Genomic DNA, 26368 nt, shown 5'->3' with positions numbered 1-26368 from the left:
ATTCTCTACCCCATTTGTAGCAACAGAGCTGCTTGACTCAGGAATTCTGATTAAAATATTATGTTTCTAAGAAAACATGCCAAGGACCTTCTCCATTCAGAATTCTCTCTCCTGGAGACTGAAGGGAGGCCCCAAATTCTTGGCTAGTTTCTTTGTCTCTCAATGTCAGACGCTGCATTTTCACAGTGTCCTTTATTTCTCTTAATTTTTTTTTTAATTCTTGCTTAAAGTCATAGCACTAATAGCCATAGTGACAGAATTTCATTGTCCTGGGATGTGTTCAGGGATCTGGGACCATATAATTTAGAGTTAGAAGGGAACTTTGGAGGTCTTCTAGTCCAACTCCCCTGCTTAGCTATATTGTGTTTTTCACACACTTTGTTCCTCGAATTCATGTGAGGTAGGGATGTGCAAACTGGTTTGATGTTGAGCCGGCTTGACATCAAACCGGTTTGGTTTGACAGTTTGCGGTTGAGCCGAACCACTACTGGTTCAACTCAACCCTGGACTGAACCCCACCCCTGGCTGTTTGGGGGGTTCACAAGTATTTTGGGGGGAGTTTTTTTAGTACTTACCCCCTCTGGGTGGCTTCTCCGAGTCTGCGTGGGTGGGGGCTCCCCACTGGCCTCCATTTTGCCAAAATGTGCCTGGGTTATGATGCAGGCCATGCAGAGGCCCATTGCGCATGCGCGGTGGACTCCAAAATGGCCACCGTGAGGAGGGAAAGCCCATACACTGAAAGTGCTATATGCTGTACGTTTTTAGTATCAGAAATACGTCAAATCCACCTGGGTGTGTTGTATTGGAGCTGGGCACGTAATTGTTCTGTACCTTTCAGAAATATATATTTTTTTACATTGTACCAAGGGTTCTCCAACCTGAGGTCCCCAGATAGAATTGGACTACAACTCCCATCATCAGCCATGTTAAGATTTTAGTTTGATGTTGGTGAAGAAGGAAAACTGCATGAAGCAGAGATGATTTGGGAGGCCTACAGCACAATAGCACATCATCAGCCATTGTGAATGGGAACAACATCTGGGGACCCAAAAGCTGAGAATCACAGCAATTACACCTTGGATGTCAAACGTGTTTTCAGAGGGGTTCTTCCATGAGAAAATTTGTAATGGTTGCTAAGCTTCCCTGAAAGACACTATTTATCTTCACCTAGAACATGCAGATGTTAGGGTATGTTTTAGCACACATACTCAATTCTCACAGATCAGGGCTTTTTAAAGGGTGGGGCACAAGGGGGCAGTTGCTCCAGGCCCCACACATGGAAGGGGCCTCATTCAAAGTATGGTTCAGTATTTGAAATGACCAGGTTGATCCTTTACCTTCAAGCTAGTAAAACTAAGCAATTAAAACCTAACCCCAGGATCAAGTTATTTCAGTCTTTGGGGTTATTACATTGATACAGGATGCAGTGGTTGACAAACTGCTCAGATGCACAAAAGTGCTGTTATTTATAATAACCGCACTGTCACATAACTACGCAAATGTTATGTTCCACTGTATGCATAACATTGCACAATATGTCTGTGTCCATCAGAAGAAAGTGGCTGGGGTCGGGTTGGGGGCTCAAATGAACATTCTGCCTTGGACCACTCAGAGTAGCAGTGAGAATAAGCATGCTTTGTCAGTGTCCTGGTCGGACTGAACCTGTAGTCCCAGAATATGCTCCAAAGTCTTCTGACAAGTGCAAGAGTTCTATGGTAGTCAGCACAGAAAGCATCCCCTGAATATTCCTGGCTCTGCTGGTCATGTGGTATGTATGAAGTATTCCTTCTTACCACTAATGCATTTGAAAATTGCTGCATTGGTGGTAGGAATGAATATCTCATACCATATGACCAGTAGGGAAGCCATGCTTCCCTTCTGTGAATTACTTTTTGATGCTCTTGGCAGAAAAGTTTACGTTACAGATAAATGTAGTGGTAATTGCACCATGGCCTGTTGCACAACAAAAAGAAGATAACACAGAGTGCAAGTGCTAGCCCTAAGCATTCTGCAGTGCAAGCGGGGTTTGTAAAATCTTGGTTGAACTATTGTGCTGCTCCTGGTACTTCAGGATTGTTTTCTCTTCATGCTTCAAACCAGCCTAGCTCTGCATTTTCAACTGCATTTTCTGTGTGATTGGCAGGCTGACAGCACAATGGAGTGTGGAGGATGAGGAGGAAGCCGCTAGAGAGCGGCGCCGACGGGAACGTGAGAGACAGCTGAGGTCCCAGGCAGAAGAAGGTCTTAATAACAATAGCACATCTTCTGAGAGTGGAGTGTCGGTACAAGAAAGCCGGTAAGAAAAGACAGTTTAAAATAGCATTTTCACAATTTATTTAAAAATGCCTAGGCCATCCTTCAGAATTTCTTTTCAGGGTGGCATACAACATAAAAATAAATACAATACAAAAGACAGAAACATGCAAAGAAGCAGAATGACAGCATAAAACCATATTCAACAACAAATATTTACATACCACTTTTCAAAAAATAAATAAATCCAAAACATTTTACATAGAGAAATAATAAATAAAAAATGGCTCCCTGTCCCCAAAGGGCTCACAGTCTAAAAAGAAACAGAAGACAGACACCAGAAACAGCCACTGGAGGGATGCTGTGCTGGGGACGGATAGGGCCAGTTACTCTTCCCCTGCTAAATAAACAGAACCACTACGTTAAAAAGGTGCCTCTTTGCCCAGTTAAAGTGTGCTGTCAAATCAGTTTTGACTCCTGGCACCCACAGAGCCCTGTGGTTTTCTTTGGTAGAATACAGGAGGGGTTTGCCATTGCCTCCTCCCATGCAATATGAGATGATGCCTTTCAGCATCTTCCTATATCGCTGCTGCCCAATATAGTACCAGCGGGGATTCAAACTGGCAACCTTCTGTTTGTTAGTCAAGCATTTCCCCGCTGTGCCGCTTAAAGCAGAATAATAGCAGCAGCTAATAAAAGGCATGTGTAAATAAAAACATCTTTGCGGGGCACCAGAAGAAAATGACACTTGGTATCAGGCAAGCTTTCTCGGAGCAGGAATTCCAAAAACAGGGGGATGTGACTGAGAGGGCCTTCTCACTAGTCACCCTTCTCCAAACTCCAGACAGGGGAGGTACCTGGAGGAGGAGACCCTCTGTTGATGTTCCATTTGTAAAAAATAATTGCCACATGCATATTCGGGCACCAGTAGAAGTCAGTTTTGTAAATATTACATTTGATTCATTAACAAAAAAATTCTTAGACAATCATGAGAGGCAGGCAAACACAACAGCAGTCTCAGGACTGGCCTGCAGTGGTGTGAGAGTTAAATGTGAATCAGCTTCCATGTGGTGCCTGCTCTGTGTTGTGGGCATAAGATGCAGAATGACTTGCCATATGGATCCATTGCATCTCACAAAGAATTTACATGGGCACTGCAGGATGTAACCGGCAGCTACTGTGATGATGGCATGGAGTTTCTGTGTGTGTGGTGAGTTGCTATCGATGGTGATCTACCATGAGTTCAAAAAACCTCTGATCTTTGTTGCTAGCCTTGTGCCAGCCAAACCACAAAGGAAGGGTAAAACACCTGACTAGTGTGGGCTGCTTTCAGTTTGTTGGGTCACTAGTGCAACCCGATTCGGAGCAACCACTGTGCGTAAGTTGTTCTAGCTGGCCTCATGACACATGGAGGTGTTATTTACGGACCTGCCCTCAAAAATCAGAAAGCATAAAAAGAGAAATTGCAAACTCATTAATTTAGGAAGACTAATTATTTCTTGATCTTCAAATGCAGATTCATCCTCTATCACCTCAAATCTAGCTGTAAAAACCCTCTCTTTCAGAAGACTTGTACAGCTTCAAGAAAAGTTGTAAGACTTTTTAAAACCATGAGTTTAGCAGCCTGGGATAAGCAGAAGAATCTTGTAATAGTTCTTTGAATAACTGATTTATTTTTATATACTTTCATTATATACTTTCAATTTATATACTTTTATATACTTTCAATTTTTAAAAAGTTCTGCTACTTTTCTGTGCATTTGGAGACAGAGTGAACTAAAAATCTTAATCAAAAGCATATACATGTACATGCATATAGACAAAGCATATGCTGCTCTGTATTTTATGGTCTCGTGTGTGTTTTAAAAACTTTTTGTTAGACTTGTATTTTTATATCCCAATTGAATATTTTTATTGTGAATCTGTTTTAAATGTTTTGTTAGCCGCCTTGAGATTGTTTTAGTGAAAGGGGGTATAAAAACCTAATAATAAAATAAACAAATAATTATGTTTCTGGAAGTTAGTCCTGCTAAAATCAAGATGATATACTAGAAAGGGCTTTAAGACTGGGGCAAACTAGACATCATGGTGGCAATTCCATGTGTTTAAACATGGAACTGCTCTAATCACCTCAAATGAGGGTGGTGAGAGTTACATGTTTCAACACATGGAACTGCCAGAGTCTCATCCAGAGGCCTTCAAATGCAGATTCAGCATCTGTTACCTCAATTCTAGCTCAATTCTAGCTCAGTCTGCAAGTGATCTCTGCTAGTAGTAGTAGTAGACAGCAGTAACATAGGAACATAGGAAGCTGCCATATACTGAGTCAGACCATTGGTCTATCTAGCTAAGTATTGTCTTCACAGACTGGCAGTGGCTTCTCCAAGGTTGCAGGCAGGAATCTCTTTCAGCCCTATCTTGGAGAAGCCAGGGAGGGAACTTGGAACCTTCTCCTCTTCCCAGAGCAGCTCTGTCCCCTGAGGGGAATATCTTACAGTGCTTACACTTCTAGTCTCCCTTTCATATGCAACCAGGGCAGACCCTGCTTAGCTAAGAGGACAAGTCATACTTGCTACCACAAGACCAGCTCTCCTCTCCCGGGATGTAGTGGACTGGATGTAGCCTGGATGTAGTGGACATCCAGGCTGCTGTTGCTGCTGCTACAACCACTACTACTACAACTATTTATATAATGCTTTTCAACAAAAGTTTTCAAAGCAGTTTACATAGAAGAATCTAGATGACTCCCTTACCCTAAAGGGCTCTAAGTCTGAAAAACAAAACAAAAGGTAGGCACCAGCAACAGCCACTGGAGGGATGTTGTTCTGGGGTTGGCTAGAGACAGCTATCATCCCAGGGAGGAGGGACAATTTTTGGTGATCTCCCCTTCGCTCCGAAGCCCACAGTGCCTCCCAAAAATACATCCCCGAGGGTTGCACAGCAATCGCATTAGCACAATGCTAGACTTGATGTTGGCCAATATCTCCCCACCACAGTAGTACTTCACATTTTGAGTGTTTCCTGCTTCTTGTCGTCTGATGTCCCTAGTCAGTGAATCTTTCTAATGAACTAATGGGTTGTTCTTAGAGTGGATGTTAGCCTGGGGCAGATACCTTGAGATGTTTTGTGGGGCTTGCAAAGTAGTTGCAAAGAAATGAGGTGCCAGTCGTCAGAGAGTGGTGAACAAGGTACAGTGGTCCCTCGACTTACGTAAATAATCCATTCCAAACGCACGTTCGGAGGTCGAAATTTTCGTAAGTCGAGGAGCGCACCACAGAAGTCTCAAAACACTCGTAATTCGAGGAAGGCGCATCTAAACATTCGTAGGTCGAGTAAGCAACTACTTCCGGTAAGCAACTACTTCTGGTCTTTTTTGTCGCTTGTAACTCGAAAAAAACGTAAGTTGAGTAGTTCGTAGGTCGAGGGATTACTGTAGATATAATCCTCTTAATCTTGGTCAAAACATTTTAAGAAGAAAGGGATGTAGTTCTGAGAGAAGTGAAAGGAATCACACACAGATCTAGTGCTGCTGCAGATGGAAGCTGAACTAACTAACTAACTCTAAGGCTCTCTACATGCTCTCTAAAAAACTTCTGAGGTGTGAATTCTCATTCTATCATAGCAAATGAGATATTTTTCAATTAAACAACTCTCATGACCGCACTTTCACTTTTTCACGCTTTCCTTTACTATGAATAATATGAGGAAGTAATCAATTTAGCACACTTCACCTTATGAAGACAAACCTCATACAAATAAATTCACCATAATTCACCCCTCTGCCCAATCACTCTTAAATTGGGGATGGGTGGTAGCCTCCAGCCATTAGGCACTATCTACCAGCCCACCCCACTCCTTTGGGGCAGATCCACTTTCTGCCCCCAATCTGCCCCAAAGACACCCAAACTTCAAAAATTCTCAAAAAACCAGCCCTCTGCCCAATCCCCCTGAAATTGGGGTGGTAGCCTCCACCCATTAGGCACTACCACCCCACCCCACTATTTTGGGGCAGATCCACTTTCTGCCCCCCAAACTGCCCCAAAGTCACTAAAACTTCAAAAATTCTCAAAAAATCAGCCCTTTGTCCAAACCCCCTGAAATTGGGGTGGTAGCCTCCACCCATTAGGCACTACCACCCCACCCCACTATTCTGCCCCAGGCCCCACTTTCTGCCCCAATATGCCCCAATCTGCCCCAAAGACATGAAATTTTCAGAAATTTACCAAAAATCAGCCCTTTGCCCTATCCCCCTGAAATTGGGGTGGTAGCCTGCACCCATTAGGCACTACCACCCCACCCCACTCCTTTTGCCCAGATCCCATGCTATGCCCCCGAACTGCCCCAAAGTCACTAAAACTTTAAAAATTCACCAAAAATCAGGATTTTGCCCAATCCCCCTGAAATTGGGGTGGTAGACTCTACCCATTGGGCACTACCACCCCACCCCAAAACTTTGCCCCTGGGCCCCTTTTTACCCCCCCCAAATCGATTCGGATTCGGATTCAATCCGAATCCGAACCGAATCAAGGGTGATTCGGGTGACCCAGATTCGGGCACAAAACAGAACAGGGGTGATTCGGTTCGGGTCCGAGCCGAATCACCCGAAATCCCGAATTGCACACCCCTAAAGCCTAGTTGTGGGAATGATGACCTGGGGTAGGAGTCGTTTGCAGGGGAGAGCTGAATATCACAGGGTGTGGCTAAGGACCCCTCCCTCCCAGCTTCCAGTCCTTCACTACAATGTCGTCCCCTACCCTTACAGTCTCCATTATCTTTGGAAATGTGCGGTTTTCGAGGATAATTCTTCTCTGTAGCACAGATTTGGAAAGTTAAACTGGCTAGTACTGCATCTTGGTTCTGGATAATGTAGGAGTTGTAAATACAAAGGGGAAAAAAGTATTTCCAGTTATTTTTGAAAGGGTTTCCACTTCCATTTTTTGGAGTGGCCTTAGTTGATTCATTCTGCTACCCAGTCATTTCTCAGCTTTTTCTGCAGCTGCTGATCTGACTACAAAGGCCAGTGTATTAATCTTCTGTAAGCGCTGCTTTTCTCTTATGCAAATCCAGCTCCCCCTTATGGTGACTCATTCTCCTCATGTTGCTACAAAAGGCTCATCATTTCCTTAGTTAAATGCAGCCCCCTTCAACAGCTGTAATAACTTTCCTGTAGGTCTGGATTAGGTTTGTCCAGAAATTTGTCCCTGTCCACTGGTGCTGAGTTAGTTAAATCCATCTGCAACACATGCACATCTCATGTAGTGCCTATGCTGTGTTAGTTTGGATATCAATCCGGTCACAGTCCCCACCATCCATATATCAGTCAGCAATGGTGACTCAGAGCAAGGCCTCCCAAGATGACCTCAGGGGGCAGGCAGGTTCATATAGAGTCAGACTGTCCTTCAGCTACCCTGGGCCCAGGCTGTTTCCCAACAGAGCCCAGCTGCATTAAGAACCCAATTTAGGATTGCCTAACCTTTTCTCCTAGATAGGAACCGGGGCCAGAAATGCCTCACTGTACAATTCATTTAAATGAATCAGCATTTTAAAGTTCCTATTGACTAACATTTGGAACGGAATTTAAAAATAAAAACCAAAAGACAGCCAGCTGAAAGTGATGTGTGGAGTGGATTTTGACAGGCTGCTTTAAAACTGCCCTATCTACTTTGCTGAGAAAGTTCTTCAAGGGCTTTCTAAAGGCCAGAAGTGTTTGTTTTGCAGGCTACTCATGATCGAAAGTCAACATAACGTCCCCTTCCAGACTTTGTGTAATAATGAAGGGCGGGGGCTTGCACCACATGCATACAAGTTAGTTTACATGGCTATAATTTTTCTACACAGATATCTCTTTATAGGAAAAAAATGTCATGTATGAGGTGGTCGTCAGGTCTGACTGATAATCTGAGACAAAGTTCAGACATATCAGGAAGCCATGGTTTCCTGCTACAAGGAGGAGCCTCTGAGAGCTAGACACGTCACTTCCCAGGGGTGGAGCTACCACGGTTCCAAAGTGCCCCTGAAACACAAGCTGCTTGGGGTCTGGGAGCCACCTTGCTCACCTGCCCCCTGTCCCCTCTCGCTGCTATGCCTGCCACATTCCCCCCCCCCACTGCTCATCCCCCTGCACTTAACATTCAGCTCTGAGGCTGGTCAGAAGCAGAAAGGCACTGAACAGGTCTTTCTCTTCTTACTGACCTGGGAGGCAGATGGGATTGGGGCCCAAGCATGTGCCCTGATGCTTCTGGCAGGCCTAGATGGCAAGTGGCAGTGGAGGGAGCAGGGGTGTCTGGTGGCAAGCATGCCAGTGGTGGCAGCAGACAGTCGGAGGGGGTGCACGCTGCAGCGGGGGCCACCCATGACTATTGATTGAATGTGGGCCATCTCTGCTCTTGCTCTGCCACTGTCTCTCTCTTCCATTCATGAGGGGAGAGGGACAGCTTCCAGTCAGACCTGACAACCACCTTCAGACTGAACTAAACCACAGTTCTGCATTCTGTGTAAATTCAGGGAACTGTGGTTTAAGCAGGATCTGAAACTATGGTTTGAATAAACCACAGTCCCCTGAATTTGTGTGTCATGCAGAACTGTGGTTTAGTTGTGATGAAAAGAGGGCTGCTGGATATCTGGCTGCTGCCCCCCACCCCCACCTGCCCAATCAGTTACCTCTGCTAATCCATCGCTTGAGGCACTAGCCTTAGTCAGCTTCATGGATTGGCTGGCTCTGTCTCCTTTTCATTTCTCCTGTCATGTTGGCTGTGTGATATATTTTATTTATATTGTAGTTCAGTGCTACAAACATGTATTGGTTAATACATTTAAGCCTACCTAGTTCTGAAAACTTGGGATAACATAGCCATAGGCATTTTGGAACATAGGCATAGGGATTGGGATCAGCTTAATTACTAAATCATCCTGCATTACCAGATCTGGTTTGGATCAAAGCGGCAGTATAAGTTGTTTAAATTGTCCCCGTCTGCTATAACAGGATCGTTCATGAAAAATACATCTTTCATGAAAGCATTTGGGTCTAGACAGTCAAGGAAACAAAGGAAGAGGAAAGAAGGAAAAATAATAATGTAAGACTCCAAAGCAAAGATCCCCACATCCCAGTTTAATGTATTGATTTGCCTTTTGATTAATTGTGGTCTAGGGGTTTGTGCATCTTTGTATTAAATTGCAGTCACTGTGCCTGGTCATAGCTTTGGAATGCAGTCAGTATACTCTGAAGGTCAAATGGCGGACTCTTGCCAGTTGGGTACAACTGCTCCTTTTCCTCTTTTCCTTTATTGCATAATAAAAGAAAAGAAAATTCTCTCTCTCCTTCTCTCCACTCCCCAGTGCCTTTTACACACAGTGCCGTTTACACTGAAAGTCTAGGAAGCATATGAAGTTCAGCTTGGAATTGCCCATCCCTCTTCACACAGCATCATATAATTGCTTCAAACTGTATGAATTATGAGAGCTATGATAGCTCACAGGATCCGGAGGCGTTTTCTCTGGGTTGCTCAATGCCGGTTGCTCAGTGTCCAGTCGGACTCGAAACTGATCTCCTCATCAGAAGACCTAAAACTGTATATGGCGTATGTGATATGAATGGCTTCCTCCATGGGTGTGGACCTGGGTAATCAACAGAAAGGAGAGCTAGACCCGCTGTTCAATCACATCGATACCGAGGCCAACGTACTGGCCTCTCTGCCTCTAAATCCGGCATTGCTGAAAGTCATAAAAGGTCATTGGAATAAGCCGACGACGCTCTCCCAGCCCAACAGATGTCTGGAAATTTTTCCCAGGTGCAATTGGGTGAGGATACATCTTTTTTGAAAAATCACTCCACCCAAAATTCAATATTCATAGAGGCGTCCCTACAAAGAACCAGAGGCCATGGCCAGTCGACGCCAAGTGATAAAAACAGCAGAAAGTTGGACTCTTTTGGGAGGTGACTATACTCTGTCTCAGCGCTACATCTAAGGGTGGCAAATTTCAAAGCTTATAACACCCAATATAATCAATTTTTATGGGAGAAGGATCCCAATCTAGGATCAAAGACCTGCCCTTTGAAGGCTCTAGCCTGTTTTCTGAGCAAACGGACAATATGCTACAAAAGGTGTAAAAGTTGAGGAGCACAGAACGCTCCATGTCTTATGCTTCACGTACTAGTAAACCACAGAGGATGGTCGTGTGGTTGTCCTACCAGTCGCGAAAGGCTCCTTCCCAGCAACAGTTGCCTTCAGAACAGTCCTTTTGTGGCACTAAGTTCCAACCAAAATATAAGTCGGGAGGCCAGCCCAGTAAGCTGGCTTTCCAAAAACAGCACCCGGGTATCCCCCAGAAGAAACAATGACTCAGGACACTACAGGACTCACCCGGCTCCATTCTCGGTGAGCTGGGACAAAGTGACTACAGACCATTGGGTCCTCATGATCATACTTCTGGGCTATGCCCTGGAGTTTTGCTGGACATGGCTGGTGTCTGGAGCTGTGGTGACTCCTTGCACCCCGGAGTTGGAGCTGGAGGTTGCTGCCCTCCTGGAAAAGGACGTAATTGAGCGAGTTGTCAACCCCGACAGCCCCAGGTTCTACTCCTGGTACTTTCTGGTTCCAAAGCCAGATGGTGGCCAGCACCCTATACTGGATGTCAGGGCTCTGAACAGACATTTGATGTACAAAAGGTTCTGAATGTTGTCGGTTCCGACCATTATGTCCGTACTGGACAAAGGCATGTGGATGGTATCGCTGGACTTAAAAGATGCGTACTACCATGTGTCAATCCAGCCGCAGCATCGATGCTTCCTGCGTTTTCAGATTGGGGGGATCCCCTATCAAGTCAAGGCCTTGCCGTTTGGCCTCACAACCTCACCGAGGGTCTTCGCGAAATGTTTGGCCCCAGTGGTGGCATTCCTGCAGGAGCAAGGCATGCAGGTACTGCCTTAACTGGACAATTGGCTGATCATGGCCTGCACAAGGCAGGCTGTTCTGGACGCCCTTGAAATCATGGTGGACACTCTGCAGCTGGGTTTCCAGATAAACTTCAAAAAGTCCCAGTTGGAACCCTTCCGTCGTATTCAGTTCATTGGGCTGATATTTGACACTACCTTGAAGAAAGTGTCTCTTTCCTATGGGCCATATAATCACTCTCCGGAAGTTGGCGGCTGCCTTTCTAGCCAGTGGCCCACAAACCATGCCCTCCATGCAGTGCCTGTTGGGACACATGGCATTCAGTACGTACGTTCTACCTCAAACACGTCTGCGGACACACATCATTCAGAGATGGTTTTTGGATGTGTTCAATCCCCTTGGGGATCCTGGCCATCTCGAGCGCACGCCCCCTCCTTGGGTGCGGGCGACAGCGGAATGATGGATGGAGTTGTGGCACTTGGGTGTTGGTACCCTTTCCAAGCCCCTTGAACCAGCTGGGTGGTCATGACGGACGTGTCAGAGCTCGGTTGGGGAGCGCACCTGAATGGGCTTTGCCTGAGCTGGCATTGGTCTCCCAAGGAAAGGACCAGGCACATCAATTATCTGGAGCTGTTGGCCATTTTCAATGCACTCAAAGACTTTCTGCCCCTGATTGGGGGTCATTCTGTGTTGATACAAATGGACAACATGACAGCAAAAGCCTTCGTCAGTCAACAGGGTGGCACATCCTCGAGGAACCTGCTGTTTCTGGCTTTGGATCTATGGCATTGGTGTGTGGCACATGCAGTGTCATCCCAGGCAGTTCACGTCCAGGGTGTGTTGAATGTCCAGGCAGATACTCTGAGCAGGATGACAGTGATCTCGCATGAGTGGGCACTGCATCAGGGTGTTCTGAGGGGCGTATTTGTGACATGGGGAGGGGGTGTCCCAACTCTGGACCTGTTTGCATCACAGGACAACATGCAGTGTCCCCTCTACTGTTCCAGGGGAGGGCAGGGCAAGGGTTCTCTGGGTGACACCTTGGTCATGTCCTGGATAGGCCCTCACCTATACTTGTTCCCTCATCCCGAGGGTCCTGCGCAGACTGAGGGTGGATCAGGCCAGGGTGATCCTGATAGCCCTGTGGTGGCCCAGGAGGCCTTGGTTTCCTACCCTGCTATGCTTGGTGGTGGACTGGAGATGCCTACCTGCCCTGCCGGACCTGCTGTCTCAGGAACAGGGACGGGTTCTACACATGGAGGTTTGGTCCCTTCATCTGACTGATGAAGGCATGGTGGGTCCTGCTGACTTCCCATTGAGACTTAAAGAATTGTTGGTGGCTGCTAGAAAGCAGTCCACATGGAAGTCGTATGATCACAAGTGGACCCGTTTCACTGCCTTCACTTCCTAACATAAGTTTGATGCATTTAATCAATCTTATGCAAGGTGTATGTAACTATCTATTGTCCCTTAAGGAATCTGGTTTGAAGATTTTGTCCCTTAAGGTGTATTTGGCTTCCATTGTGGCATGTTCCCCTTCTGGCTTCCTGGTTTAAAGGCCCAGTAGTAAAGAGTTTCCTGAACGGTTTAACACACATGTTCCCAGACAATCCGGTTATGTCACCGGCTTGGGACCTATCAGTAGTCTTGGCTGGTCTACTACAGCTGCCTTTTGAACCATTGGCTTCAATTGATCCCCACCTTCTGACCTGGAAGGTTGCCTTTTTGGTGGCCATTACCTCCACCAGGAGGGTGAGTGAGTTGCGGGCCCTAAGGGCTGGCCAGCATATCTTCAGTTCCATAAGGACAAGGTAGTGCTCAGGACCTATGTTAAGTTCCTGCCCAAAGTGGTGTCCATGTTTCACCATTCGTTCCTGCTCATTTTACTGGTGTTTCTTCCAAATCCTTCATCGGATGCGGAAAGGAGGTTGCACCGTTTAGACATTTGAAGGGCATTGTCCTTTTACGTTCAGAGGTCTGCTGAGTGGAGGAAATCGCCCTCCTTGTTTGTTCTCTATGATGGGACTCGTAAAAGTCTACAGGTATCAGCCCAGCCCATGTCTAGGGGGATTGTTTCCACAATTGAGCTTTATTATCAGTTGGCTCATAAACAGTTACCTGCAATGGTTAAGGCACACTCTGTTCGGTCCGTGGCAGCGTCTGTGGTCTTTGATCTGGCGGTCCCGTTGGATGCTATATGTCAGGCAGCTACTTGGGCTTCGCCCCATTTATTTATCTGTCATTATGCAATGGGTACCAGGGCACGGAATGATGCTGTGTTTGGCAGGAGTGTCCTGCAATCCATTTTCAGTTGATGTACTTGTTTCTGAAATAAATAATTCTGGCAGATTATATTTGCTTCTGTTCTTCCCTCCTCCTTGGGTGCTAGCTTGTTATGCACCCATATGTGTAGAAGACAGAGACCACGTTGAAGAACTACAGGTTACTCACCTGTAACTTTGATTCTCCTAGTGGTCATCTGTACTTCTACACACACCCCTGTCCTCCCTGCAGGGCTTACTGAAACTGGACTCGGTGACTGAGGGGATGTAGAGTGGCGCAGCCACATATAGTGGCTGGGGGCGGGGTTCCCGCCCAAAGCAAGAGAATTGAGCTTATTAGATTCCGATGTGGTCTCTGAGCAGGCGCATAGCCCATATGTGTAGAAGTACAGATGACCACTAGAAGAACCAAAGTTACAGGGGAGTAACCTGTAGTTGTACAACAGTAATAACAATTGTGGTGATAAAAAATACAAGAGCATAATATAGCTAGTGCGAAGTGCTTTAGATTTCAATGGGGAAGTTAGTATGTGTATTTGTTTATATTACTTATAGAACATGCATACATCACTACCATTGATATCAATAGGCCTTTTCAGAGCTTAGAATAGACAAGGACAAAATTGTGTCCTTGGGTCTATCTATGGACTACCTGGTCTTGTTAAGTTATGACCAGGCTAGGCAGATCCTGAAGCAAAGACTCATGGACTCTGAAATTCAACAAGAACTCTCCCGAATCCCTGACTGTACTAAAAGGAGGTTGGGTTTGAGCAGTTCTAGCTGGGGCCCTGCTGCCTATTTGAATGCTCTGAGCATGATGTGCTACCAGAGGGCCTTCTTTAGGGCAAGACATGACTTGCTACCTTCAGTGGTGCTCTCGGGGAGGTTTCTGGGGATCCCCAGGGAGGATAGATTATGCCCATGTGGTATGGGGGAAGCTGAATCCATCTAACATGTTCTGTTGCGCTGTCCATTATATAGAGATTTAAGATGCTCCTTATTAACTCCTCTTCTGACACCCTTCTCAGGCTGTTCAGGAGACTTTTATGTTTCTTATCTTCTTGCAGATAGAATTTTAGATGTCACCTTTAAGGTGGCCGAATTTTGTTCTATTGCAGTATTGTTATGGCAGCGAGTTTTTCTTGATTAATTTTATAATTTTTATTGATTATTATCTGTGGATACTTATGCACATATTTACATATTCCCTTCTTCCAATTGTATTTTCCTATGTTATGAGATGTTTTGTTTATGTCATGTTATGCTGACCTTGGGTAGTAAATAAAGAATTCTATTCTTCTTTTCAGAGTTTAACGTTGGCTGGATCCTGCCCACATGCCCTACAGCCAGCAACACACTACAAAGCAGCTGATTTAAGCAGAATCCTGTACATTAAAGCACTAGTATGAGTTTATACATAAGATCCTATTGGTAGTCTGTAAGGATAGTCTTAGTGCATTGTCAACTAATGCATATCTCAATAACATGCCAACCTTTGTCCTATACTCTTGAGAAGTCATTTTGGGAAGTCCATTTTCAATGGCCAGAGTGATTTCCAGCATTAACTGATAGGGAAAGGGAAAACATTGTGGCTGCAGGGGATACCATGCTGTGGTTCCACCACTTAAAAAAAAACAACTGGTTAGATGCACACTTGAATGGAGGAGAGGACAATCTCCAGATAATTAAAAATAATATAACACTAAATAAAACATTCAGAAATGGTAGATCATTGCACTTCAAGTTTCACGTTTGTTTGTGAATGGGACAGTTCTCACTAATGATGTCACCAAAAAATCCAGAGACCCTATCATGACTACATTTCACACAGCAATCAGAACAGTGAGTGTGCTATTGGGGGATGTTTCACATTAAGGTATAAAATGTTGTGTCGTGATTATATTCCAAAGCAGAAGTGCAACACTGAAGGAAGCCAAAAGAACACACACAAAAAGGGGCAGAGGCAGGAGTTATAAGCATTTATTATGCAATAAACTAGGGATGCAGGATAGGCCTTCCAGGAAAGAACATCCTGCAGAGGTGAAGCAAACGTGAAACTTCAAAATGCATGCATGATGCCATCTTCCAGCGTTTTGGGCTCTTTTGTAAAAGATTAAAATTCTACCCATGCCATCCATCCACTTAACGTTTTCTAAAGCTTCTGAACCTCTTTATTTTCCATCCCCATCCTGCCTAGCCTTGGAAAGGTCTTTTTTTACATAACCCAGTTTCAGCAGCCATACCATTCAGCACCTCACTTTTCTCCACCCTCTACTCACCCCTTCCATGCCTCTTAGCCCAGCTGCGAGAGGCTATTTCTGCTTACTGGCTCCCTATTGCACACCCATCCCCAAGGCCTTTCGTTTCCTTACCTGATGGAATCTTTTCCTATTGCTTGATTCTTCTTCTCTCTAGCATCAGGCCTCCTCTTCTGACCCATCAATCATGGTTATTCCAGAACCAAGTGCTATTCCATGCAGCCTAGTTTCCATTCATAATTTGACTAATAATGCCTTCCTCTTTGGCTGTATGGATGTTGTGATGGGAGCTCACAAGAGTCTAAGACCACGAGGTGTGACACAACATCAGCCACAGACACACTAACCAGGATGAACTCTTTGCCATTCTGACTGTGCATTGTGCTCAAGTGTTTCGTTTGCTCAATGTTTCAGGATTGATGGCAAGCCATCTGGGACTTCAGAACTGGAAGAGGACGAGGGCTTTAGTGACTGGTCCCAGAAGCTTGAGCAGCGCAAGCAGAGATGGGCAGGAGAGGGGACACAAGAAGGAGAACAAACATGCCACAGTGAATGGAAAGAAACCCAGCAGCCCACACCTGCCCAGTGGGAAGGAAGGTAAAGCAGTGAAAAGGGTTCTCCAAAGGAGGAGGCAGCATGTTAAGCACAAATCAGAATAACTGGTGCTGAACCAGGCATGCTGGAAGAACTGCAGCCATCCTGTGCTTGTCTACTTGGAAGTAGGGATGTGCAAACCGGTTCGAATTCAAACCGGTTCGGTTTGATGGTTCGAAATCAAACTGAACCAGCCATCAGGTTCAAGCTGCAGGTTTAAATTCAAACCAAACTGGGGGCGTGGTTGATTCAAACCTCCAAAAGTGGGTGGGGTGGTAGCTGGCACCCATGGGTACCTACAACCCCAACCCCAAAGCAATCAGACACTCGTACGATTTTTAATGAATTTCTGAAATTTATTTTTATTTTTTTCTCATAGGGTATAATGGGACTCAAACGAGCCCATTATTCCCTATTGTGGAACATCCATGGGTGCCAACCACCACCAAAACCCCGAAACAATTGGACATTCCTACGATTTTTAATGAATACTTGAAATATTTTTAATTATTTTTCTCAGAGGGTATAATGGGACCCGAACCAGCCCATTATTCCCTATTGTGGAGCACCTAGAGGCACAAAAGTGGGGCACAAAACCCCAAAGCAATCGGACACTCCTCCGATTATTGGTGAATTTTAAAAGTATTTTTGAATTCCTCATAGGGAATAATGAGGATTGCAGCAAATGTATAGCTTCATGTCGGGGGGGAAAGGGGTGGCCTAGAGAGGAGTGTGGTGCATGGTAGTTCCCAAGGGAGGCAAGGAAGCTATCAGAATTATTTGAAAGGAATTGGGCAATTCACCAATAATCGGAGTGTCCGATTGCCTTGGGGTTTTGTGGGTGGTAGGCACCCCTGGGTACCTACCACCCACCCCACTTTTGTGCCCCTAGGTGCACAAAACCGAACCGGTTCAAATTTGAACCAAACCGAGGGGGTTCGGGCAAAACCAAAACCGTACTTCCCTCTCCTGGTTCGAACCCGGTTCGAATTCAAACCAAACTGGGCAAACCGGTTTTGTGCACATCCCTACTTGGAAGTAAGCCCCACAGAATTCAATAGGGCTTACTCCCAAGTCGGTATGCATGGTGTGGCAACTCTTAGGCCAAAACCACCTGATGCACTGTAAGATGCTTCTAGTTTCAGACCCTTTCCCCCCAGTGTAGACGTTTATGTGACATTCATGTACTAGTTCAGTCAGTGCAACAAAGGCCAGCTTCACCCACCACCCTACGCTGACAATGCCTTGGATAATGAGTCATTCGAGCTTTTTCAATGGTGCATCAGTTTGTTTGTGACCAGAATGTTTGTCTTAAGCCCCTGGTGGTGCAGTGGTAAAACTGCCGCCCTGTAACCAGAAGGTTGCAAGTTCGATCCTGACCAGGGGCTCAAGGGTGACTCAGCCTTCCATCCTTCCGAGGTCGGTAAAATGAGTACCCAGAATGTTGGGGGCAATATGCTAAATCATTGTAAACCGCTTAGAGAGCTCCGGCTATAGAGCGGTATATAAATGTAAGTGCTATTGCTATTGCTTGCTATTAAGGGATGAAAAGAGACATCTAATTAGTGCATACAAGAGTCAGAGGTGGTAGGACTGCCACTTTCTCTCTCTCATGTTTTTAACAGCTGTATGACAGGCAGAAATTTAGTTGATCAGCATTTCCAGTATGGAGGGAGAAATCTTCATCTGTTGGGTTCTTGCCTGTTGTTCAGCTGTGAAAGGCATAGCGCTTTTGACAGGAAAAAAGCTGCCAACCCTAGATGCATGATAAAATCTGCCAGAGTTTGCTCCAGCAGATGCTTTGTGTACTGCAGGCCTCACCACATTTTCTTGGGCTTTAAGAGACAGCCCAAAACAGGAGCCACGCTGCCCTCTTCTTGATGGAGCAGACAGACTCACCCCTCTCCTCAGCAACGTCCTCCATTCTGTGAGCTGAAGGTGGGATATGCATTCCCTACCTTACTTGCTTGCTCTTCCTCCCCAAGCTTTCCCAGATAGCAGGCTTTACAGCAAGTTTGAATTTGCTCCCAAAAAACCAACACAAAAAGTGGATTTCTTTAACCCAGACATAAACCGGGCTAGGCTCCAATGTACAATGAAAAACCCAAATTGTTGGTGAAGTGCTCGCATAGCTCTCACAGACTTTGGTGCCAATGTGTGAATGCACACACTAAATTCTAGGGATGTGCATGACCGGCTGTTCGGCCGGTTCGAAGGTGGGGGGGGGCATACCTTTAAGAGTGGGAGAGGGTGCCTTTAGTAGTGTGCACGGATCGGTTCGGAGGCCATTCTACTGGCCTCCGAACCGGTCCGGACAAGGGGTGGTTTTAGTTCGGGAGGGTTAGGGTGGGGGGGTCCATTAAGGGCGGGGGGGCTTTACTCACCCCTCCCGCGCTTTGCTGCTTCGGCGCCATAATTACTTTAAAAAATGCGCCGCAGTATCATTTGCCGCTCCGGGGCTCCTTCTTGACTGCAAAATCGGGCGGCAGGATACTTCCCTGCCGCCCCCAAAGCCCCCTCAAGCCATTTGAGCGCTTTAAATCTCGCCCCGGACCGAGTGCTAAAGCGCTCGGGCGGGCGGCGGGGAGATGTCCGTCCGTCCGCCCGCCCGCCCCCTTCCCTGCCTTCTGCGAAGTGCAGGGAGCCTTCTGCGCACGCGCGCGCAGAAGGCTCCCTGCACTTTGCAGAAGGCAGGGAAGGGGGCGGGCGGACGGACGGACATCTCCCCGCCGCCTGCCCGAGCGCTTTAGCACTCGGTCCGGGGCGAGATTTAAAGCGCTCAAATGGCTTGAGGGGGCTTTGGGGGCGGCAGGGAAGTATCCTGCCGCCCGATTTTGCAGTCAAGAAGGAGCCCCGGAGCGGCAAATGATACTGCGGCGCATTTTTTAAAGTAATTATGGCGCCGAAGCAGCAAAGCGCGGGAGGGGTGAGTAAAGCCCCCCCCACCCTTAATGGACCCCCCCACCCCAGTGCCGAGCCGCAGGTCCGCGGTCCGGTGCACACCCCTAGGTGCCTTTACTCACCCTGCTGCATTTCCCCCACTGGCGCTCCATTTTAAAAGTGTCCGTCAGGGCGGCAGTCTTTGCCGCCCCGTGTCCTCTTCGGCCAGAAGTAACAGGAAGTACCCGGTGCCCCTGTGCCCACCGGGCATATGCACACGCACACCATGCATGTGAGTGAGCGTGCTGTGTGCCAGTTACTTCGTGTTCCTTCTGGCTGAAGAGGACACGGGGTGGCATGGAGGTATGTTGCCGCCCCTACAGACACTTTTAAAATGGAGCACTGGCCGGGGGAAACGTGGCAGGAGGGGTAAGGGCACCTTCCCTCCCCCGCCCCCCACCTTCGAGCCACCCCTGCCGGTTCCGTGAACATCCCTACTGCATTCTGGTGGAGAAGTGAGCTAAAAGCCCTGTCTGGGAATTCTTCTGGTCATGTATCTGTCTCAGGCAAGCAATAGATGGATGGGCCCAGGAGAAAAGGAAGCAACCTCTCTTTGCTTTGCTTGCTCACTCCTCCAGGTTACATCAGCCCATTGCCTGCCTCAGGCCCACTCGTCAATTTCCAGGTATCACAGCAAGGTTTGGGCTAGGAATTGAGGTCTTTCGGTATGGCCTGTGTGTGCTTCATGGCTGTGTTCACAAACAGTACTCACCATAGGATGAGACGGAGAAAAACAAAATTTTGTGAGGCTCTTAGATATTATAGGCTGCTAGATTTAGCTGTATTTAAATATGTCAGCTGAATGTGCTCTAGGCCTTAAAAACACTGCTGCAGACAAGTGAATGTATGTAAAATGTGTTCCTAGTTTTGTTTTTTGTTTTTGTTTTTTTTAAATGATATGGGCAAGGTAGGTTGTTTCAGCTGGGAGAGGTAAAGTGTAGAATACCTGCAGCAGGACAGGGCTAAGGCAGAGGAGGAAGTGTTAATTAACAGCCAGAATAAAGGAAGCATTTAAATTCAGCTGTAGCAGCTGTGTGATGGCTTCTTTTTTGACTGAGAGAGTAGCAACAATTGAACTGTAAGTATTTTGATAGTGTTTCTTTTAAAGGTTATGGTAGTAATTTTATAGACCCTAGCTACTACTTGTAGTAAAACCTCTCTCTTTCATCCTTTAATGACTTTCTCAATTTGGGGAGTTGTTTACAATAACTGTGAGGTATTCTAGTGAGGTCGTCTTAATCTCTACTGTGAGTAGAATGTCTCATGGAAAGTTATTTCTAACCTCTTGCAGTGGAATAGAAATACTTCCCTTCTCTTTCCCAAAGCTTTATTTTCTCCTTCAAATGTGGGGCTTGAGGCAAGAGGGCAGGAGGCAGTAAAGATCCTCCTAGCCTGTGAAAGGGTGTTACCATACAGCACTTCTCTAATGTTGTGTCTACATTAATAGGAGGTGCTGTAATAAGACTTTTCTATCTGGAGGGAGGAAGAGCATAGACTCTCAGGCTTTTATAAGATAAAAACTTATAACAAAAACTTGGAGATAATCTGTGGATATGAAGTGAAAAAGAAAACATCAAAACCTTCCCTCCTCCTTCTAATGCTGCAAGAGTTCCTCTAAAGAAGGAGCTCAAATTTACATACTGTGTGCAAACTTGTGGCTTTGTAATCCATGAAATAGACTTTTCAGGGTGCATATTGTAGCTATTCCATGTAAGAACAGTCCTTGGGTGCTGTACTTTGGGCTGCAATCCTCTTCACACAAGTGAGAAAGTTTCATTAAACTCTGGACTGACTTGCGAGTAAACCTTCACTAGGCTGTAATATCATTCAGCTCAAAATCAGTACAAGTCAGTTAAGACATTAAGTTAAGGTTGTGTCGACTCCCGGAGACCACAGAGCCATGTGGTTTTCTTGGTAGAATACAGGAAGGGTTGACCATTGCCACCTCTCTTACAGTATGAGATGATGATGCCTTTCAGCACCTTCTATATCGCTGTTGCCCGATATAGGAGTTCCCCATATTCTGTGAAGCACACCAGCGGGGATTCGAACCAACAGCCTCCTGCTCTCTAGGCTGGTTACTTCCTCACTTTACCATTAGGTGCCTCTTCTTTATTTCTATCTACTAGCAGGCAAAGTTCCATGGTGTCTGCATCTCTTACAACACAGCTGTCTTATCTGATGCAGCTGCCACTCACAAGCCTGTTGACTTTGTATGAGGAATTAAAGTGCACTATATCAAAGACCTGTGTCTTGTATTTTAAGTTTTAAGACTCCTTTTGTGTGTTCTTTCAAAAGCAGTGGGGTGAGGGGCAGTAATGTCTTCAGAGCAGGTTGGAGCAGAATCTGCTGACTAGAAAGACTGCCTAGCCTAGAATTGCAAGCTGATGCTATTCTGCTGGTGGGGTTGGCAAAGTAGAGTGGAATGATGTATAGTGAAATATAATTCCTTCATCTGAATAAATGAGCAGTCTTCCTGCTCCTTGACCTTACTGTATGATGGCTCTAAAGAGATGATTCCATGTAAAGGTTGTTGTTTCCACACTAGGGCCCACTAGCATTGCTGAAGTTTTGCTGCTTTTCACAGTTGGGTTTGTTTTTCACAAATTGCCTTTCACAATTAAGTGAAATTAAAATAATTCCACAAAATAGTTTAATATAGCATTCTTCTACAATGCTTTCTCAGAAAGCCCCCTTGCAATTCTAATTAGAACTTTCTTCCTTGCCACTTTCTCTATTTTGCTTGCTATTCAGCATGGAGTAGCGTTAATCATTAGCACGATATTGCAATAAAAAGTGGGGTGGGGAAGATCACTGATTAAAATTGCCTTCTGGGAACAAGAACTGAATAAGGTCATTGAGAGGCTGTTCATCAGTCGTGCTGCTAACATACTGGACAGGAAGTGGCTAGAGGCAGTAGCTGCCAGGAGGGACGTGTTTCAACTAAAGTGTGTTAGTTCTCAGGATTACTAGTCCTGAAAAGCCTCAATAGCACTTTGTCAGTCCACAGTGGACAGCCTGGCATATCAACTGAAATTTTATGTGAAAATATTGCCACAAATCAGGCCTGCAAGATGCCAAGAGACCAACACAGAAGAGACTAGGGGACTTCTCAACCAATTGGATTCAAAAGATGGGGGAACTGATCACTTCATGATGTTCTAATTAATGTACAAGTCGCAGCGAGGTTTGTTACTCACTCTGTCACTTTACACAATGAACCGAATTTAGAATTGCTTCAGTGGTATTGGGAAGTGTACTCTCTCAGCCTTGAAAACTACTATATTTTGACCTCCTAGGGAAACCATTTCTAGCTTCTCCAAATGCCCAAGATCTTTATGTTTATAACAGGAAGACTTGCTCCTGGGCCTTTTCCAGATTACATGTTGCAACAGTTTTGTAATGTGTCCAATAACTACCCTTGTGCATTGTTCATGTTTTGGGCACTGTCCATATTTCCCATGCCTTGTTTTGGGTTTCTTTGGTGCATTATGCCCCTATAATGTGGTAAAAGCGCTGCAGGAAAGTAGCTGTATTTTTCCATTGTAGAGAGCATTTTATGCGTTGTAGCATGTGGTGGTGTGGATGGTTGTGTTTTTCCCCTTCATGCATGACATAACGCTTATTTGACTCTCTCTGCTTGGCTGGATAGGAAGGCAGGGCGACACTGGCGCTGCTTACTGCAGGGAGGGAGAGAGGCTCCCTCCCCCCCCCATCTCCTCTACCAAAAAGTGTGTTGTGAGCAAGGTGCAGAGATGGGGCTCCACTAGCCAATATTGTTCGCTTTCGATCAGAGCACTCTTAACTCTGGGGTTCTTGAGGCATCCCCTTTCAATTTTCTATTATTTGCATTAATTCAGTAATTTTGGGGGTTTCTGATTTCAGCCTTCACCCATTCCTTGGCACTTCTAATGAAGAGGAAGCCCATTGAACTGAATCATTTACTTCCATGCAATCCCATTTGCTTACTCTGGTTTAATAGCATTGTGATGATTGGTTGATTTTACAGCCCCTCTCTGACCCCTCAGTGATATACTCTGCTGCTTCACTAGCCGAGGTGGCGAAGCAGCCGCTGCTGCAGCAGTAGCAGCCATGGATGGCTAGTTCCTGCAAGGTCGCTGTGGGAAGCAAATGAGAACGACTCAGACACTGACTGGGCTTCTCCAGTAAACAAGCTCCCCATCTGAGACGCCTCCTACCTTGCTCTGGCATTTGCAGCAAACCAGGCTCTCCGTGTTCTCTCCCCCCCCCCCCGTCTCCACAGTAAAATTCCTTTCAGCCAAGAACAATTCACTGCAAAGGATCTCCTCACGTACCACACTGCCCCTCCTTCCTCATACAGTGAAGCCCCCCACCCCCCGGCCTTGCAAATTGCAGTTTAAAAAATCCAAAGATCTCTGCTCCCTCCTATTATTATGGCCCCCTCTCCAGCAATGGATTTAAATATCTATCTATCTATCTATCTATCTATCTATCTATCTATCTATCTATCTATCTATCTATCTATCTATTTGCTGTTATTACTTGTTCAAGGGTGCAATTATGCAAACAAAACAAAGTTCTTTGTTTTGGAATGGTGCTTCCCCCTGCTGGTGGATTTGCACAAGGCAGCTGGGATTTTTTTTTTTAAACCATCATGTCACAACCCCCCCCCCGCCCCGTTCTCTCTAATTTTTTTTCATGTGTGCAAAATGAATTTTGTTCTGGTTGGCAGTATTAAGGCAGTGTGTACACATGTGCATTCCGAATAGTGCTTTCTTGATTCAACCTGAGCAGGCTTGAAAATTAACTAAGCAGACAACAAAAACCATGAGAGGACACACATGTGCATGCCTTAGAAGGAACAATGCCCCCCCCCCCGCGACTCCATTGGCTCAGATGGAGCAGGGAGGAAGGGCAGATAAATGCATTTCAAGGAGAATATGGACCTGCCTTGAAAACACATTGCAGTGACGGAAGATATGAATGGCCAGCAGCCTACAACAAAGCATTGAACAGCCCTTTAATCCTGGTTTGAAAATGTTGCATTATTCCGGCATACTTTGCAGTGCTTTAACTGTTGCAAATCTTGTAGTCTGGAAAACGCTCTGGTGACTTGAACCATCTGGTCTTGTGGTAGCAAGCACGACTTGTCCCCTTAGCTAAGCAGGGTCTGCCCTGGTTGCGTTTGAATTTGAGACTACATGTGAGCACTGTAAGATATTCCCCTTTGGGGATGAAGCTGCTCTGGGAAGAGCAGAAGGTTGCATATTCCCCCACTGGCATCTCCAAGATAGGGCTGAGAGAGATTCCTGACTGCAATCTTGGAGAACCCACTGCCAGTCTGTGTAGACAGTACTGAGCTAGATGGACCAATGGTCCGACTCAGTGTATGGTGGCTGCCTATGTTGTTGTGATAGTAATTGTGAGAGCTTTAGAGACTGATGTTCATAAACTTTGTTTTAAGTAGTGGTGTGGGTGGGGGACCCATAAATGTAACAATAAAGCATATAGAAAAGCTTTAGGTACATTTTACTGCCACAAGGTTCTCTGCAGAAGGCAGAAATAATGTCAGATAGAGCTGTGTGAAGCTTCAGAAATTGATTTGGGTCCAAATTGAAGCAGACTGGCCCATTTTGACTAGATTCAGTTTGGAGGCTTTTAAAATAGGAGAGAAACCTCAAGCTATAAAGTGTCCCTGCACATAAACCCCTTGACTTCATTGTCTGCAACTTGGCGAGCTCTATGCTCTCAGAAGGGGCTTCCATTCCAGGAATTTTCATTGGATTTTGTCAAGTTATAGGTATTTAGTTATTTTTCCATTATATTCTATGTGCAAAGCTTTGGATCTGAAACAAAGCGACCTTTCAAATCGGATAGAAGTGAACAGCACTGTGCAGCTGAAACAACAAAATGAATAGAAACCCCCTTTCAACAAACTCTCCAAAGTGAATATTGTTTCTGTGAACAGCCTTAATTTTTGATTTGTTTATAATGGTTTTTCAATCTCCTATCTTTAATATTAAAAGAGACAAAAGTGGTGGGAGGGGAGGTAATGGCCGTATATGGTCCATCTTTAGGGTATGTTCCACTGTCTGGTCCTTAGAATAGCAAACTAGAAGACTTCTGTCACCTATTTGCTTTAGTAAATGCTTCATTTTCTGCACCTTGTGAGTTCATTCTTGGAAAGAGAGAATAAGTTTACAAGTGGGTGTGGGTGGATAAGGGTGGTGTGTTGTCATTGGGAATAAATAATTGTCGATTGATAATATTTGTTAGGTCCACATCAAGTATCTAACACCCTTGATGTTAGCTGTTGACTTAGTCCCAAACTCTGGAATGCATGCAGTCATCACCTGTTCCAGGTGGAATTATGGGAGGGCACAAGCCACCTTAAGTGGCGCAGTGGGGGAATGCTTGACTAACAAGCAGAAGGTTGCCGGTTTGAATCCCCACTGGTACTATATTGGGCAGTAGCGATACAGGAAGATGCTGAAAGGCATCAACTTGTACTGTGCGGGATATTGCAATGGCAAACCTGTCCTGTATTCTACCAAAGAAAACCACAGGGCTCTGTGGATGCCAGGAGTAGGAATCAACTTGACGGCATACTTTACCTTTGCAAGGTGAATCAAATTGCCCAATATAACCCAGGGTATGCTTGCTGAAGCTATCAATGTTTGTCCTTGCATGGCTGTACCTTGTTCTGCTTTAGCAGGAGCACTGACTCCTCTTCAGAATATGGCAGTGGAGCTGTCAGCATATAGTCATGGTACCTTTACACTTGGTGTAGGCAGTGTGAGTCCGTTGCAGATTACACCAGCTTCACCTTGACACTTTCGTGAAATAAAGTCAATAATAAATAATGCAGTCACACCCATATAATACAGTGCCTTGGTGTCTTGCCTTCACTTTTTGTTTCAGCATCACAGCAGATGGGAGAAGAGAAAGTTCTGAGGGTCAAACTGGCATGTGATGCCAGGGCCCTGTATCTTACCCCTCAAAGGTGGGAAAGTAGCTTGGGGGGTGCCATTGTGGTTGCACAAATGGCCTGTGGAGGCAGGGTTAAACTCCCTCTCTCTGCGCTGCTGCTCTCAAATTTCCCCCTTCCTATAGAATAAGTGAGCACACACCCCCACACAATGTTTTCTCTATGCACTTGATTCTGTAC

At 45.7% G+C, this 26368-nt stretch overlaps 1 protein-coding gene across 5 annotated transcripts in view; it reads left to right on the top strand.

Moving 5' to 3' along the window:
- Positions 1–26368, top strand: part of LSP1 (lymphocyte specific protein 1) — a 132293-nt gene that overhangs the window by 81858 nt on the left and 24067 nt on the right. For 4 of the 5 annotated variants that reach the window (XM_053272255.1, XM_053272263.1, XM_053272274.1 and 1 more), the window contains exons 2-3: positions 2144–2296; positions 16099–16281. In XM_053272255.1, the coding sequence (XP_053128230.1) occupies positions 2144–2296; positions 16099–16281 (336 nt within the window). The remainder of the gene's footprint in view (positions 1–2143; positions 2297–16098; positions 16282–26368) is intronic. The other variant, XM_053272294.1, reaches the window with a different exon arrangement.

The sequence above is a fragment of the Hemicordylus capensis genome, chromosome 1, assembly GCF_027244095.1.
Source record: "Hemicordylus capensis ecotype Gifberg chromosome 1, rHemCap1.1.pri, whole genome shotgun sequence".
In the NCBI taxonomy this organism is placed as follows: domain Eukaryota; kingdom Metazoa; phylum Chordata; class Lepidosauria; order Squamata; family Cordylidae; genus Hemicordylus; species Hemicordylus capensis.
The sequence above is the reverse complement of the archived record's forward strand: the minus strand, read 5'-3'. Positions and strand labels throughout refer to the sequence as shown.